This window comes from Passer montanus, unplaced genomic scaffold, assembly GCF_014805655.1.
Source record: "Passer montanus isolate IOZ18808 unplaced genomic scaffold, ASM1480565v1 scaffold76, whole genome shotgun sequence".
Lineage (NCBI taxonomy): Eukaryota > Metazoa > Chordata > Aves > Passeriformes > Passeridae > Passer > Passer montanus.
The window spans coordinates 1,786,360-1,799,310 of record NW_024372813.1 but is presented as its reverse complement, the minus strand read 5'-3'; the positions used below and the strand labels follow the sequence as shown (position 1 = coordinate 1,799,310).

The 12,951-nt window shown below is 46.8% G+C and overlaps 1 protein-coding gene across 1 annotated transcript; it reads right to left on the bottom strand.

Moving 5' to 3' along the window:
* Positions 1-509: 509 nt before the first annotated feature.
* LOC120512709 (ras-like protein family member 11A-like) lies at positions 510-12,097 on the bottom strand. Its single transcript, XM_039731314.1, has 4 exons — positions 11,663-12,097; positions 10,103-10,159; positions 7,767-7,849; positions 510-3,233 (listed from the first exon to the last, which is right to left on the bottom strand). Exons 1-4 carry the CDS (start codon positions 11,805-11,807, stop codon positions 2,766-2,768), a joined length of 753 nt encoding a protein of 250 aa, XP_039587248.1. The 5' UTR covers positions 11,808-12,097; the 3' UTR covers positions 510-2,765.
* Between the last annotated feature and the right edge of the window lie 854 nt (positions 12,098-12,951).

Below are 12,951 nucleotides of genomic sequence, written 5' to 3'. Positions count from 1 at the left end.
TTTTCCCCTGGCAGCCTGAAGTTTCTAATTCAGGATCAGGTTCTACATGACCAAACTTTGATCTCGTACAGGATTATTTTTAGGCACTTAATTCTATAGCATTCTTTTCTCCCTGCTTTTTGTGCTGCCCTTCAGCCTTGCCTCTGGGGCACAGTGAGGTGTCCTGGGGCTCAGCTGCTGCACCCCAAATGAGCCTTACTGCCTTCTGTGGATGGTTAGTCCTGGCTTAAAACCAGTATTTGTACTCCTGGTCAATGAACAAAGGAAATACTAAAGTTTCTGTAGCAGAATAAATGTTTGCCACATGTTAGTACCTAAGAGAAGACTTAAATGGTTCAATCTTTTTTGGCTTTAGCCAAAATGTAGATTTTTTTCTTCCTCTCCACAGGAATGTGGGAATACTTATTTGCATGAGGAGTTTTCCTTACATAAGGAATATTTCCAAAGCAGGGTGTCTTAGGTTGTAAGAAGGAAAAACAACAGATTTCAGTGTAAACAAGGAATATTTAAATATGTGACACATAAAGAAGCCATTTTATTCACTACTCAGGGAAGACCTTGCATGTTTTTATTAATCACTAATGAAACTAAAACACAGATAGGTTTGAATTTTGGTGACATTTCTTCCCAAATTAGAAAAGATTTGAGCTGAAGGAAGTTGCAAACAAATCAATGTCAGCAAATTGTCTTCAGCAAATTTAGCCCTTGTTATGCAGTACTGGAGTGGCAAAATTGTTAATTGCTACTCAAAATTGGTGATCATTTTTTCAACACAAAAATACTTCAGCTTCTGTGTGTCTTGCAAACTGCTCTATTTCTTGTTATTGAATCTTTAGACTCAATATTTGAGCCATTGAATCTCTAGATTCAATATTTGAGTTATTGAATTTCACATTCAATATTTGAGCTGTGCTATTATTAATTTAAAACATTGAAATTCCATGCCATAAATACCAAAGTGCCTGGGATGATTAATGACACTGCTCAAACACCAAATTGTTAATTAAGCACAAGCCAAAGTAAAAATACCCTGATATAATTTGAGTCCCTTTTTGGATGATCCAACTTTTCCCCTCCTAATACCACTTGAAACTGAATTTAAAACCAGGTGCAGAGCATTTGTGGGAACGGAAGACTCTTAAATGAATCAGAACACAAGACACCCTCAGATGAGCAGCTGTGGAAAACAATAAATAAAACAGAAAGTGAGCTGGAGATAAGGCAAATCCAGGTGATAAAATCATGGCTAGAGCTGTCTAATATAGGGAAATGAAAAATACAGAGTACATTTTAAAGCCCTGAGCTACACAAATACTGATCAGACTCCATTTCCATTTTTGCTGCTCCTAATGAGGAAAAAGTTGATTTAGCTCAGTCTTGCCAGATGAAACTGCAGCTGGGAGTGTTTTTCCATATCCATCAAACTCGGGTTTCCCTCCAGTGTCCCTGAGTATAAATCACTGAGCTTGACTTCATTTCATGGTCCTTGAATTGCTCATCTGCTCAGTTTGAAGGACAGGTTGGTGCATCATGAATTTTACATGGTCCAAGCCCACTCTCACTGAGCACAGAGTGCTGGGAGCTCCCTGCTGTTGTTATTGGTTCCATAAATCAGTCCATGGGATGCAGCCCCAAATCCTTGGACGTGCTGAGGCACAACCAGACGCTGCCACTGGGATATGTCCTGACAGGCTGGGATGCTCTGGAAGCTCTTCAGGGAAGCCTGGGTTTAACAACAAACACTCAAACAACAAAATAATGAATTCCCAAAGCCAAAAATTTCAGGCATCATAAAATCTTTTCTTCTTAAAAAAATCCCGGACAACCTAATGATGTAAATATGTTTTGTGTGAAGGCTTTGTTTCTCTAAAAGCATTTTGAACTTGAAGTCTAACTAGTTTGGGGAAAAAAAATTATGAGTTTTAGGTGACCTCATTGCTCCTGATTACTGCAATCCATTTTTTGGCATGTTTTATACCACTCTGATCTATTTTTCCCTTTTGCCATGCAAGAAACCTTCAGAAAAATGAGAAATGCCATGGAGAGACTGACTACAGAACACTGCCACAAGCTTGTATTTAGCCCAAATAATCACTTTCAGAAGCAGTCACTGTGCTTTTAAACAAAAATAATCTGAAAAAATAGTAATTTTTTTAAAAACCTCCCTTTAAGGAGACACCATAAGGCTTAAATTTGCATATGAACAAATCTCTCCCCATTGCTCAGAACTCTTTCTTTCAATTAACATTTTTCATTATTTATGCTCTTCATTTAAATGAATTAATTCATTTATTTTCCAGTCTTGCACTGAAGCAGATCTGGTCCATTTTTCTTGCTCAGTACAGCTCCCATCACTCCCCTCAGGTTCTGCTGTAGTTCACTGCCTGTGTTTGGGAACACAACCATCCCCAAAGAAGTGACATCTCTTAAAAATATTTCTTAATTATTCTCATTAACAAAACCCACTTTTTAACACCAAGATATTTGAATGCAGTCCTTTCCAAATTAAAAAAAAAAAAGAAATAGCTTGGGATGATCTCTTTTTTAAACCAGAATTTCGAAATCCCTGCCCCAGAGAGCAAATTCTGTGAGTTCCTTTGCTGAACGAGCAGGGGCTTTTTGAGGAAGATGTGAAGACCCAACCAAAGAGTGTCTCACAGGACCTGAGAGTCTCCACACAACCTGATGGCTGAACTGCTGCCCCTTTTTCCCAGCTCGTTGCCTTTTTATCCAAGGCTCCAGAACACAATTCCCGGGCGGCCGCATCAAAGCGTGGTGGCAGATTTGCCTTTGGAAGTCAGAGCCTGCTTCAGGCGCCTCTTCAAGTCCTGCATGTTGGGCGACTTGGGCCGCACCAGGTGGAGACCTCTCCTCTTCTCCCCGTTGCAGGAGCTGCTGCTCCTGCTGAGCTCCTGGCACAGCTGCTGGAAGGCCTCGTGCACGCCCTCGCAGTTCTCCCGCGCCGACACCTCGCAGTAGGTGCCGCCCAGCTCGGCGGCCAGCTGCAGCCCCTCCTTGGAGGAGACCTGCCTGGCCCGCAGCAGGTCGCCCTTGTTGGCCATGAGCAGCAGGGGGATGTTGGCGTGGGGGTGGATCCTGCGGATGTGCTGGTGCAGCGGGCGCAGCGCGCGGAAGCTCTCGTAGTCCGTGATGGAGTACACGAACACGAAGCCGTCGGCCCAGTAGATCGAGCGGTTTATCTGCTCCTGGCAGCAGATGCTGTCCGTGTCATCCTGCAAAACAGCAGCGTCTGCACGTCAGGAACCAGCCCCACACACAGCTGGATTTCACACGGGTCTGTTTGTTAATGGACTCCCAGAAACCTCTCTGGAGGTACCAGGGAAATTCCCACTGTGCCGGCTCCTCCAGCCTGGGGAAAAGGAGATCCTGGGGGGAGCTGGATGTCACTGCTGAGCCAGAAATGACACAAATTCACTCGAAGGCTGGTTTGCAGGAGAAGAGTGTTTAATATGAAAAATCCTCTCTTTTAGAGACAGATTCGACACATTCTACTTGATTGGCTAACTAACAAAAACACCTTTCTCACAAACAGCCCTTTAGAAGAAAAACAGAGTAGAAAAACTCCACCTGCAGGTTGTTCATACTAACAAGTTATCATGATTTCTGTGACTCCCTAAAAAGTCTCACACTGTGAGAAAATGAAACCTGGTTTCTGGCTCTCTGACCAGGCTGTTGCATCCACACCTGGTCACTGTAGCCAAGTGTGGGCCAGGCTCTGCTCCCAGGGGCAGGACAAGAGGAAACACCTCAAGCTGCACCATGGAGGTTTAGGTTGGATGTCAGGAGGAATTTTTCCATGGAAAGGGTGGTCAGGCATTGGCAGGGGCTGCCCAGGGAGGTTTGGGGTCCCCTGACCTGGAGGTGTCCAAGGAATGACTGGATGTGGCACTCAGTGCATGGTGGGGATCAGTCATGGCTTGGACTCCTTTCCCAACCTCACTGATTCCATGATTCTCCCATCCCATACTGCAGGAAAGCAGTACTGTGGAGTGGAGAGGGGTCAGAGCAAATTGCTTGAAGAGAAAAGCCAAAATACTGCTTTGGAAAGTTGGTTCTGAATTCTCTTGTACCCAACCAGGCAGAAACTCTCTTACTGTGGATAAAACTGTGATGGGCACAGTAAGAGCACTAAAAATCCATCAGGTTTGTCGCAGCATGACAAATGAACAGTTGTCTCCCCAGGTGACTTTTAGGGCTTTTTCCAATTATTTATTCAATGTCTCCATGGACAGAGGCTCTCACTAACTCTGTTTGGTGAAGGCTGTCAGGCTTTCCTGCCTTGCAAGTCTCCAGATAGTCAAAGTTCTTTTGAAAAAAAGCAATTGGTTACCAAGAACCAATGACTGGGACTGAACATCAGCTGAAATCTCTTTGGTAATTTGTGGAGCAGCGATGGGTTTATATAATTTTTTTCTGGTCACACATTCCTTGAGTCCATCACCACTCCTATTTAGAGCCCCAACAACCACCAGCTCTGGGAATACAAAGCTGAATACAGCACTGTGGGCTTGAAAAGAGATTGGCTCACTTGTCAGGATGAAGTCATGATATTTCAGATATTTCATGATATTGTCATGATATTTCCAGCTAATCCTCTCCTCTTTGTTATCCCTGCTGGGACAGAGAGGGAGATCCCTGCTGCAGCCTGCTTGCTTTGGAAGAACTGACTCTCCTCAATATTACATTTCTGCAATGTTGTAATTTGTAATTTGTTTAAATATCCTTTATCCTAGCCTTTTAAAATATCCTTTATTTATGTTATATTTTATATAACAAGCATATTCTGTGTACAGCTGTTCATGAAGCTGGTAGAAATTGTGTATTTTAAGGGGAGTTCAACATCACAAATAGAGTGCTCAATTTTTTATTACTGTTGCTAAATTCTACCCAAGAAATTTTCATCAACTTCAGTAACACTAAAACACATTCCATTATCTATTAATCTATGGAATACATATCTGCCATTCACATTAATTCTAACAGAATTTAGTGCTCAGCACTCTCCCCAAACAGATCACTTTTATTTAGACCTAAATATGAACAATAAAGCCTAACTTCAGGGAGCAGAGATAGAAAAAAAATGAGTAAAACTGATCAGTTTTATTCTGGGAGATCAGACAGTAAAAGAAGAACTACTGATAAGCTGTGAGGAGGAGGAAGCAGAATTTCTGAAGGGTCAGAGTGTGAATCAGGCTTAAAGCTTTCCCCAGGAGTTCTACCAGCCAAGTGCCCTTTGTAAATATTTCATCACTGCCCTCAGAGACACTGGCTCATCACACCTTGAGGTTCTTTGCCCTTGCCAGCTCACAGCTAAATCCTGTGAGCAGTGACATTGGTTATCAGCTGCTCTTATCACTCCTCCCCAAGCCCCTCAAAGCCCAAAACAGAATGCTGCAGAGGGATCCTCCCCAGCAGCCTTGCTGGGAAGGTCAATGAGAGTGAACTCCAGCCAGGCTGGGGCAGGCTGTGGGAAGCAGGGCAGTTTGCACTGCTGGGGTCTGGGCTGTGGCCAGTCTGGGGATAATTCTGGGGATAATTAGCCACTCTCCATGTCCTGGAAGCCTCTTTTCAGCAGCAAAACCCTTTCATGGCAAAAAAAAAAAAAAACCCACAAAAAAGAAGAAGAAGAACTAATTGCACTGGCAAGCTTTGAAAATGGGTTTGGAGAAGGTGCACATTCAGAGAGCCCTAAGAGCAGAAATTCTCCCTCACTCCAGCTAGGCCCACCCAGTAGTGAGATGGATGGATGGATGGATAATCCCAAGTGGAATGCTTTATTCAGGAAATCAAAGGTTAATGGGCTACTTTTTAAATGGAAATCTCTGCTCCAGAATGAATTTTGAAACACACAGGCTTTTGCAGTGTATAGGCCAAGCAGCAATGAATCACCCAACAAAACCACTCAGCTGCTTCTGTTTCTCTCTTACAATTTCAGTTCTGGGGGCTTAAATCCTGAGGGTTTCCACATGATTTCCTCCTGAAACATTGTACTCAGCCTGGAGAGTGCAGGAAACTCTCTTCCTTAAGGATTTTAATAAAAAACCCCCAGCTTTTTCTCAGTTTTAACCTGTTCTGTCACAGTCCCTTCAATTATTGCAGATTTATCATTTGAAGCAAACAGACCCAGGGTGAGATAAGGGTGTCTGTGGAGATCTTGGAACAGCACAGACCTTGGATTTGGACAAAGAAAATGGAACTCCTTCCTAACTAATTTAAAATAATTTCTGATTAAGCAACCTCAGCTGTAGGCTTGACTAAATTTTGCGCAGCTCCAGAGTCACTGGACTGTAGTTCACAGCTTTAATTTAAATAGTAAAATAGCATCTATGTGGTCCAAAAACAGGAGTTAAATCATTCCAATCCCTCCTTTCTCCGTGGGACAGCAGAGAGAGGGGATTCCCTTTGTTCAGTGTTTATCAGGCAGTCCCAGTGGTGCCCAATCCCCCCCAGCTCCTCTCAGCAGGGCAAGATGGCAAGGCCTTTGTGCTGGTAAATCCCACTTGAATATTTGGAGAGCTTGCACTGCAGCTTTTGTTTGCTCCTGAGTGTCCAGAGCCATGAGGGCTCCTGCCCTCTGCTCTGTGCACCCAGCACAGCGGGACTGCATCACAGCTTTCCCCTTGAACCCACTCCCAGTCAGAGAAGCTGGGACTGTGGGAGCTTTGCTTATTCCCTTCTGGGAACGCAGGGTGGAAGAGATGCACAGGTGGCTCTGTGCAGGTGAAGCAAGGGTGCAGAGCTGTCCAGGGCAGCCTGACACACAAGGAGAGAGGTGGTGCTCCCATCCCAACATATACTGGCCAAATCTAAGTCTAGTCTGAGATTAAGGCCACACCTAGAAGTTTAAGCTTGGTGGTGCAACAGCAATACTTGATTTTATCATGAAATCTCTGATGTTCTGTAGGAATTATTACTCATGAGATTTCCACTATTCATGTAATCCCAAATTTCACTACATTTCCTGTTGCTTTGACACTATTTTCATCCTCTTGTTCTGCATGTGAAGCAGACCTTCAAGGAGAGACAGCGTAAATCCTGCTTGGAAAAAATATTTCTAGAAAGAGGTTCCTGGTAGAATATTAAATCTAGACTATAATAGAATCATCAAATCATTAAGACTGGAAGAGGTCTTTAATATCACAATAGAATTATAGCATCATTAAGATTGGAAAAGTTCTTTAATATCATCGAGTCCAACTGTCTAGAACACTGATAGAAAAAGGAGTGTGATAAATGCTAACATCTTAAAAAAAAGGAATTAATTACATTTAAAACCAGAGTAAGGAAAGCAGGGCAAAGCACCATAGCTGGAAATGACAGCTGCTGTGAAGCATGGCCCCCTGGAAAGAAACACTTCTCTAAATCTGAGTGACTTTGGCTGTGGAGGAAGGTCCAAGCTGAGCCAGCTGGGCCTCTGGGCAGGTGAGTTTTCTGCCATGCAGGGACAGAAATCACTTGACAGAAAATAAAGCAATCAAACTGCTGGCAGGAGGGAACCAGATTGTGACTTTACTGCTGTTCAGTAATGTGTTGGAAATAAAATTGTTTTACTTTTGGCTTACTCCTGAAGGAGCCTGATTTAACACCTTCAAGAGCTCATTTAGGTGGAGTTTAAGGTACCTTGATTAGTCTTGGGTTTGAGCCCAGGTATTTTCCTGTTGCTAAGCAGAGTTAATTACAGATGGAAGTGCTGGCAATAAACATAAGACAGAAGTGTGTGGAAAGGCACAGAGCAATTGTTTTACCTCCAATGAGACAAAGGGAGTGTCCTGCACCTGCAGAGAGATCTGCTCCCCATCTATGGTGAACTTCCTGGAATACAAAGCACCTGGGGGAGAAGGAAGATGTCAGTCAGGGACTGTACCAGGGAACCAAAATGACAAAGGAAAGGTGAAATGGGACTGTTGAAATCCAGAGCTTTGAGGTTTAGATGTGGAGGTAGAAAAGGGACTGGCCTGGAGTGTTTGAGTGGCTGTTTGCTCACAGAGTGGGGCTGTGGTTGCTGTGTGGGGACATGCTCTGAATGCACAGCCAGCCTGGGGCTGGGAAGGGGCCACTCAGGATTGAGTCACATGCTCAAGTGGACACATAAATCCCACTCAGGTTTCCAGTCCATATTGTCAACTTTAAATAGAAGTGCAGTTCACTTTTAATGATCACAAACAAAGACATCCAGATGTGGCTGGTGACAGGAGTGAGTATTTCCTGCTGCTTTTTTCTGAAAGCCTTTAAAAAAGGAAAGTGCTCCAGTTTTGGACACTGAGTGAGTGACTGTATACAAACCCCCAGATGCTCTTTGGGGTTTGTTGATTTAGAGTTTGGTTGAAGTCCCCAAGGCTGGACACTTTAAACCTGACTTTGGTTAATCTGGAGGACACATATTGACAGGCAAGTGCCAGTTCTACCCACCTAGGCCTGAGCTAAACACTGCTATCCTGGGCTTGAATTTTATTTTGTTACTGCAGCTGAGTTAAATGACAATGAAAATTTAAGTCTTGATCTTGTGAACTCTCTGTGGTTGTGACAAGGACAGCTTCAGAGGTTAATGTCATCATCATTTTTCTTTAAAACTTAACACGAGTCACGTGGGGCTGTGAGGAAATGCTAATCCACAGCTGTTGTGCACAGCCCTTCTGTCCTGCCCCAGTACAATTGTCACTGCTGCCTCCAGAACAATGTCAGATGTGGAGACATCCACCCACTGGAGAGCAAGGAATTCACATTAGCAGGGAGCCCAGCTAGTGAGAGTAATGCCCTCACTTCTGAAAATCAGCTTTGTTTCAAGGAAACAAGTGATTTTATTCCAGTGGAAAAGAGCCTCAGCTCACAGAGCATTTTGAACACAAGGAAAATCAGCACTGAATCCCACATTATGACATTGTGGTTTAGTACTGTGAGGGGATCCAGCAGGATTTAGTTTGTATTTAAAAACAGCTCTGATTTAAAGCTGTACAGGTGGTTTTATGAGAAGACACTGCACCCCTGAGCCAGCCCCATGTTCCCATCCATGCTGCCCTGCAGAACAAAGAGCAGGTGCTGCCAGGCACTGCCCCTGCTCTGCCCAGCCATGCCTGGCACAAGGGTGAGCAGGGCTGGCTGATCCCAAGGGCAATCAGTGCCACCTGCTCCTTCCTGCTGGGATATTCACCTCTCCTGCAGCACGGCCATGGGCCTGGGAGCTGCATGGGAAAAGCATGTGGCTCCCAGCACTGCTCTGGCAGCAATCACTGCACAGCTCCCAGCTCTCACTTGATGTACAACCTCCCAGAGAAGAGGTGACAGAAGAAAAGGAGCAAAAGTGCAGCCAACCATCGGGGTTACTCGGGGTCAGGGAGGGGGAGCTGGAAGGAGGAGCTTTCAGAGTCCATTTCCTCGGATCAAAGGTGTCTTGTGCTGCTCCCTCCTCATCCTGAGCTCAGCAAGCATCTCCAAAGTGAAACATTTTCTGATTTCTGTCCACTTTCACCCCCAAACTGAGAGGTGGCCAATGCATGGGGTGTGCAGTAGGGGTGAGCATGGGGGGTACATGGATCCATCCTACAACACTGGCCAAATCAGTCAGTGTTTTCCTGGAACAGTTCACATGGACACACCCTCTGGATTAAACAAGGAATGAATGGTTGCTTTGCTCTCTTATGGAGAGAAGGTTTCAGTTTCAAGGTTTCCCTGGTCATAACAGCCTCTGAAATAAAGGGAATGCACAGAAAAGGTTCTGAACTGCATTCACACTCCTCAGAATTCCTCTGCCTTCCCTGGGGTTGCAGGGGGGGCAGCATTGGGTTTCCTTGGTTTAGTTGGTGTGTAGGTTGTTCCTTAAGCCTGTGTTTCACTATAGGCATGTCCCCAAGCAAACCTTTTACTCTGATCCTTTTCCATCAACTCGGGGGAAAAAAACAGCTGAAAGGATCATAAATAATGAGCCTTTGATTTATTGCTTTCATAGCTCGAGGCCATTAACTGAAAATATGCACCTTATGGACACCTAACACCACTTGGCTTCCCTGCAGCGTGCACCAGTCACAGGACAGAGAGGATTTCTTTCCCAGCTCCCTGCAGGGCTGCTGGGCAGAGCAGAACTCACCAGTGTTGGCTTCGTAGTCCCCAATGAACCTCTTTGTGAGGAAGCGAACCACCAGGGCTGCAAAACAATGACAGAAAGGTTAGTGAGAGCCCTGATCCATCCTGGCACAGCTCCTGGGGCAGCCTCCTGCAGCAAGGAGTCTCCCATGAAACCAGGCTCATCTCTGCATTGCTCACATGTTCTGAAGTGCTGCTCTCAACACTCACAGCAAAACAATGACAGAAAGGTTAGTGAGAGCCCTGATCCATCCTGGCACAGCTCCTGGGGCAGCCTCCTGCAGCAAGGAGTCTCCCATGAAACCACGTTCATCTCTGCATTGCTCACATCTTGTGCTGCTCTCAACACTCACAAAGATCTGGGCCAGCCTGGGATACCCAACACAGAGTTTTTCACAGCCTGTGTTGGAAACAAGCCCTGAGATTCAGGGTGGCAGCTCAGCGTGGGATAGGGAGGTTGCTTCCCTGTGTTTGCAGGTAAAACAATCTGTCCTTTGCTCTGAAATAATTTAGGAGAAGAGTAACAAGCCAGTAGACTGCAGCTAATCCAAATTTAAGCATTTTCTGTCACGCAAGAAGTGAGGCTGATGGATGGAATGGGTCTTTCCAGCCTTAAAACCTCTCACAAAACCCATTAGCAATATCTAATCACACCCAGCAAACAACCTCCATGTGCTCTGCACCCTTGGGTCACGCTGCAGTACCCTGGGCCTTCTTATTCACCTTAACCTGAGCTGCTTTCTTAAACTCATTGATAAGAACATTTTCATTTTCTGTATAAAACATTTAAATCCCATCATGGCAACAGTAACCTATATTCCTGTGGTGCTTTGATCTCAGTAGATTCCTAGTAGCTTGCAACACTACTTAATTAAGAATTAAATGAAATGTCTTATTCTGCAAGAAACATTATTTTATAATAGATTTCATTTCAAGTAATAATTTTTCTCACAGTGATACTGGGTCATCCTTTAGCACCCTTAAATGAAATTGCTTGTGCAGCTGCCTTCAAGAAACTATTTTAAAATAATATGAAGATGTGGCTGCTTCAAAGCCAAAACAAACATTTTGTTGAATCCCATGGAACCACAGATGTAATAAATCAATCTGCTTTTCATAATTCCCGAAATCATGGACCAGATATTCAAATGCAACAATGCTCTCTCTACGCTCTTTTCTTCCCCTCTCCCTTGGAGAATAATAAAGGCACATCTTGTAGGCTGTGAATTGTCTGCAGAGCATAAAACACTTACAGCAGGAGGATAAAAGCCACCTTGCGGGGTGTGGAAATTTAGCTACAGTTAAATAATTTGCACAGGAGCTGCTAGAAGCGTTTGTGAGTACAAAACTCCCTGCTGGCTCACGTTGGCTCCTCACACATCTACAGCAAATCTGCCTCACAGATTCTCCTGTGCCTTTTCTTTTAAAAAGAAAAAAAAAGAAGAAAAAAAAAAAAGGCAAATTGAAACAGTTAAGCTGCGGTAAGTGTCACTAGTTTGGGGTGTGAGGGCAGCGAAGGAGCTGGGAAGGAAAGAAGGAAAGCAGGCACACACCTGTGCCTTACCTGTCTTGCCCACGCCGCTGCCGCCCAGCACCACCAGCTTGATGATCTTGTTGGGCGCGCAGTCCAGCGCGGGGTACTCCGGGATGGGCAGCAGCAGGAAGTTGGTGGAGTACTGAGACATCGTGTCCTCAGGGATGAGGAGCATGCCAGGACGGATGGCTGCTCAGCCCGGGCCGCGGGAGAAAAGCGGGAGCGCGGCCCCGCGGCGCCCGCCCTCGCCCGGCTCTCCCGGCAGCCAGAAGCGCTCTCATCCCACCGCAGGCGTCCTCCCGAGGAATGCGAGACGGAGCCCGGCCTCCTCCGGCCGGTGCCTCGGCTCAGACAGCGACTTCGGAGAGCCGAGGGGAACTTTTTGATCGGCCCCCGTGAAAGCTGACTCCGGCAGCCCGCAGCCAATCACGAGGGGAGCGGGACATTCCTGCAGCCGGCACCCCTCAGCCCTCAGCCCTCCCCGCGGCCCTCAGCCGGGCACCTCTCAGCCCTCCCCGTGTTCTGCAGCCGGGCACCCAGCCCTCCTGGCCCCTCAGCCGGCACCCAGCGCCCCTCAGCCGGGCTCCCCTCAGTCCCCCTCGCTGCCCAGAGCCGGCACCCCGCGCCCCTCAGCCCTCCCCGCGGCTCAGAGCCGGGCACCCAGCGCTCCTCAGCCGGGCTCCCCTCAGCCTTCCCCGCGCCCCTCAGCCGACACTCAGCGCTTCTCAGCCCCTCAGCCGGGCACCTCTCAGCCCTTCCCGTGTTCTGCAGCCGGGCACCCAGCCCTCCTGGCCCCTCAGCCCCCCCCGCTGCCCAGAGCCGGGCACCCAGCCCTCCTGGCCCCTCAGCCCTCCCCGCGGCCCTCAGCCGGCACCCAGCGCTCCTCAGCCCTCCCCACGGCCTCTGCTCCGTGCGCTGCCCTTGGCTGGCTGCTAAAATCCGGATTTTGGGGCTTTACAGCCGGCACGGGAGCGCTTGGAGCGCGGTGCAGTCACGGCCATGCTCTGCTCTAATTCGGCTGTGAATAATCCGGTTCTGCCTGTCCGGTTCCTTCGCCCTCTCAATGGCCCCAGCCCCGCGCTGTTGTTCTCTCTCCGTTCATTGTGTGCTGCCCCTCCAGAGCCCCGCAGCCCATGGGACCCCGCTCTTCAGGATAATAAACACTTCCATCCCCCCTCAGAGCTTTCGGGCGGCTGTGGGATATTCCAAAATCCCAGCTGCCATCCCGTGAATGCTCCGGGATACATTTGATCTGCTGCTTTGTGAGTCCTAAAGGGCCGCTGGAACGTGGGGCAGCGCTGGGGTGGGAACTGCAGCGT

What these genes read in the sequence shown, in the direction of transcription:
- LOC120512709 (XM_039731314.1), bottom strand. Translation starts at nt 11,807, where the DNA reads ATGCTCCTCATCCCTGAGGACACGATGTCTCAGTACTCCACCAACTTC. An exon ending in CAGCGGCGTGGGCAAGACAG is followed by an intron (nt 10,160 to 11,662) that starts GTAAGGCACAGG and finishes ATTGTTTTGCAG; the next exon opens with CCCTGGTGGTTCGCTTCCTC. An exon ending in GGACTACGAAGCCAACACTG is followed by an intron (nt 7,850 to 10,102) that starts GTGAGTTCTGCT and finishes CTTCTCCCCCAG; the next exon opens with GTGCTTTGTATTCCAGGAAG.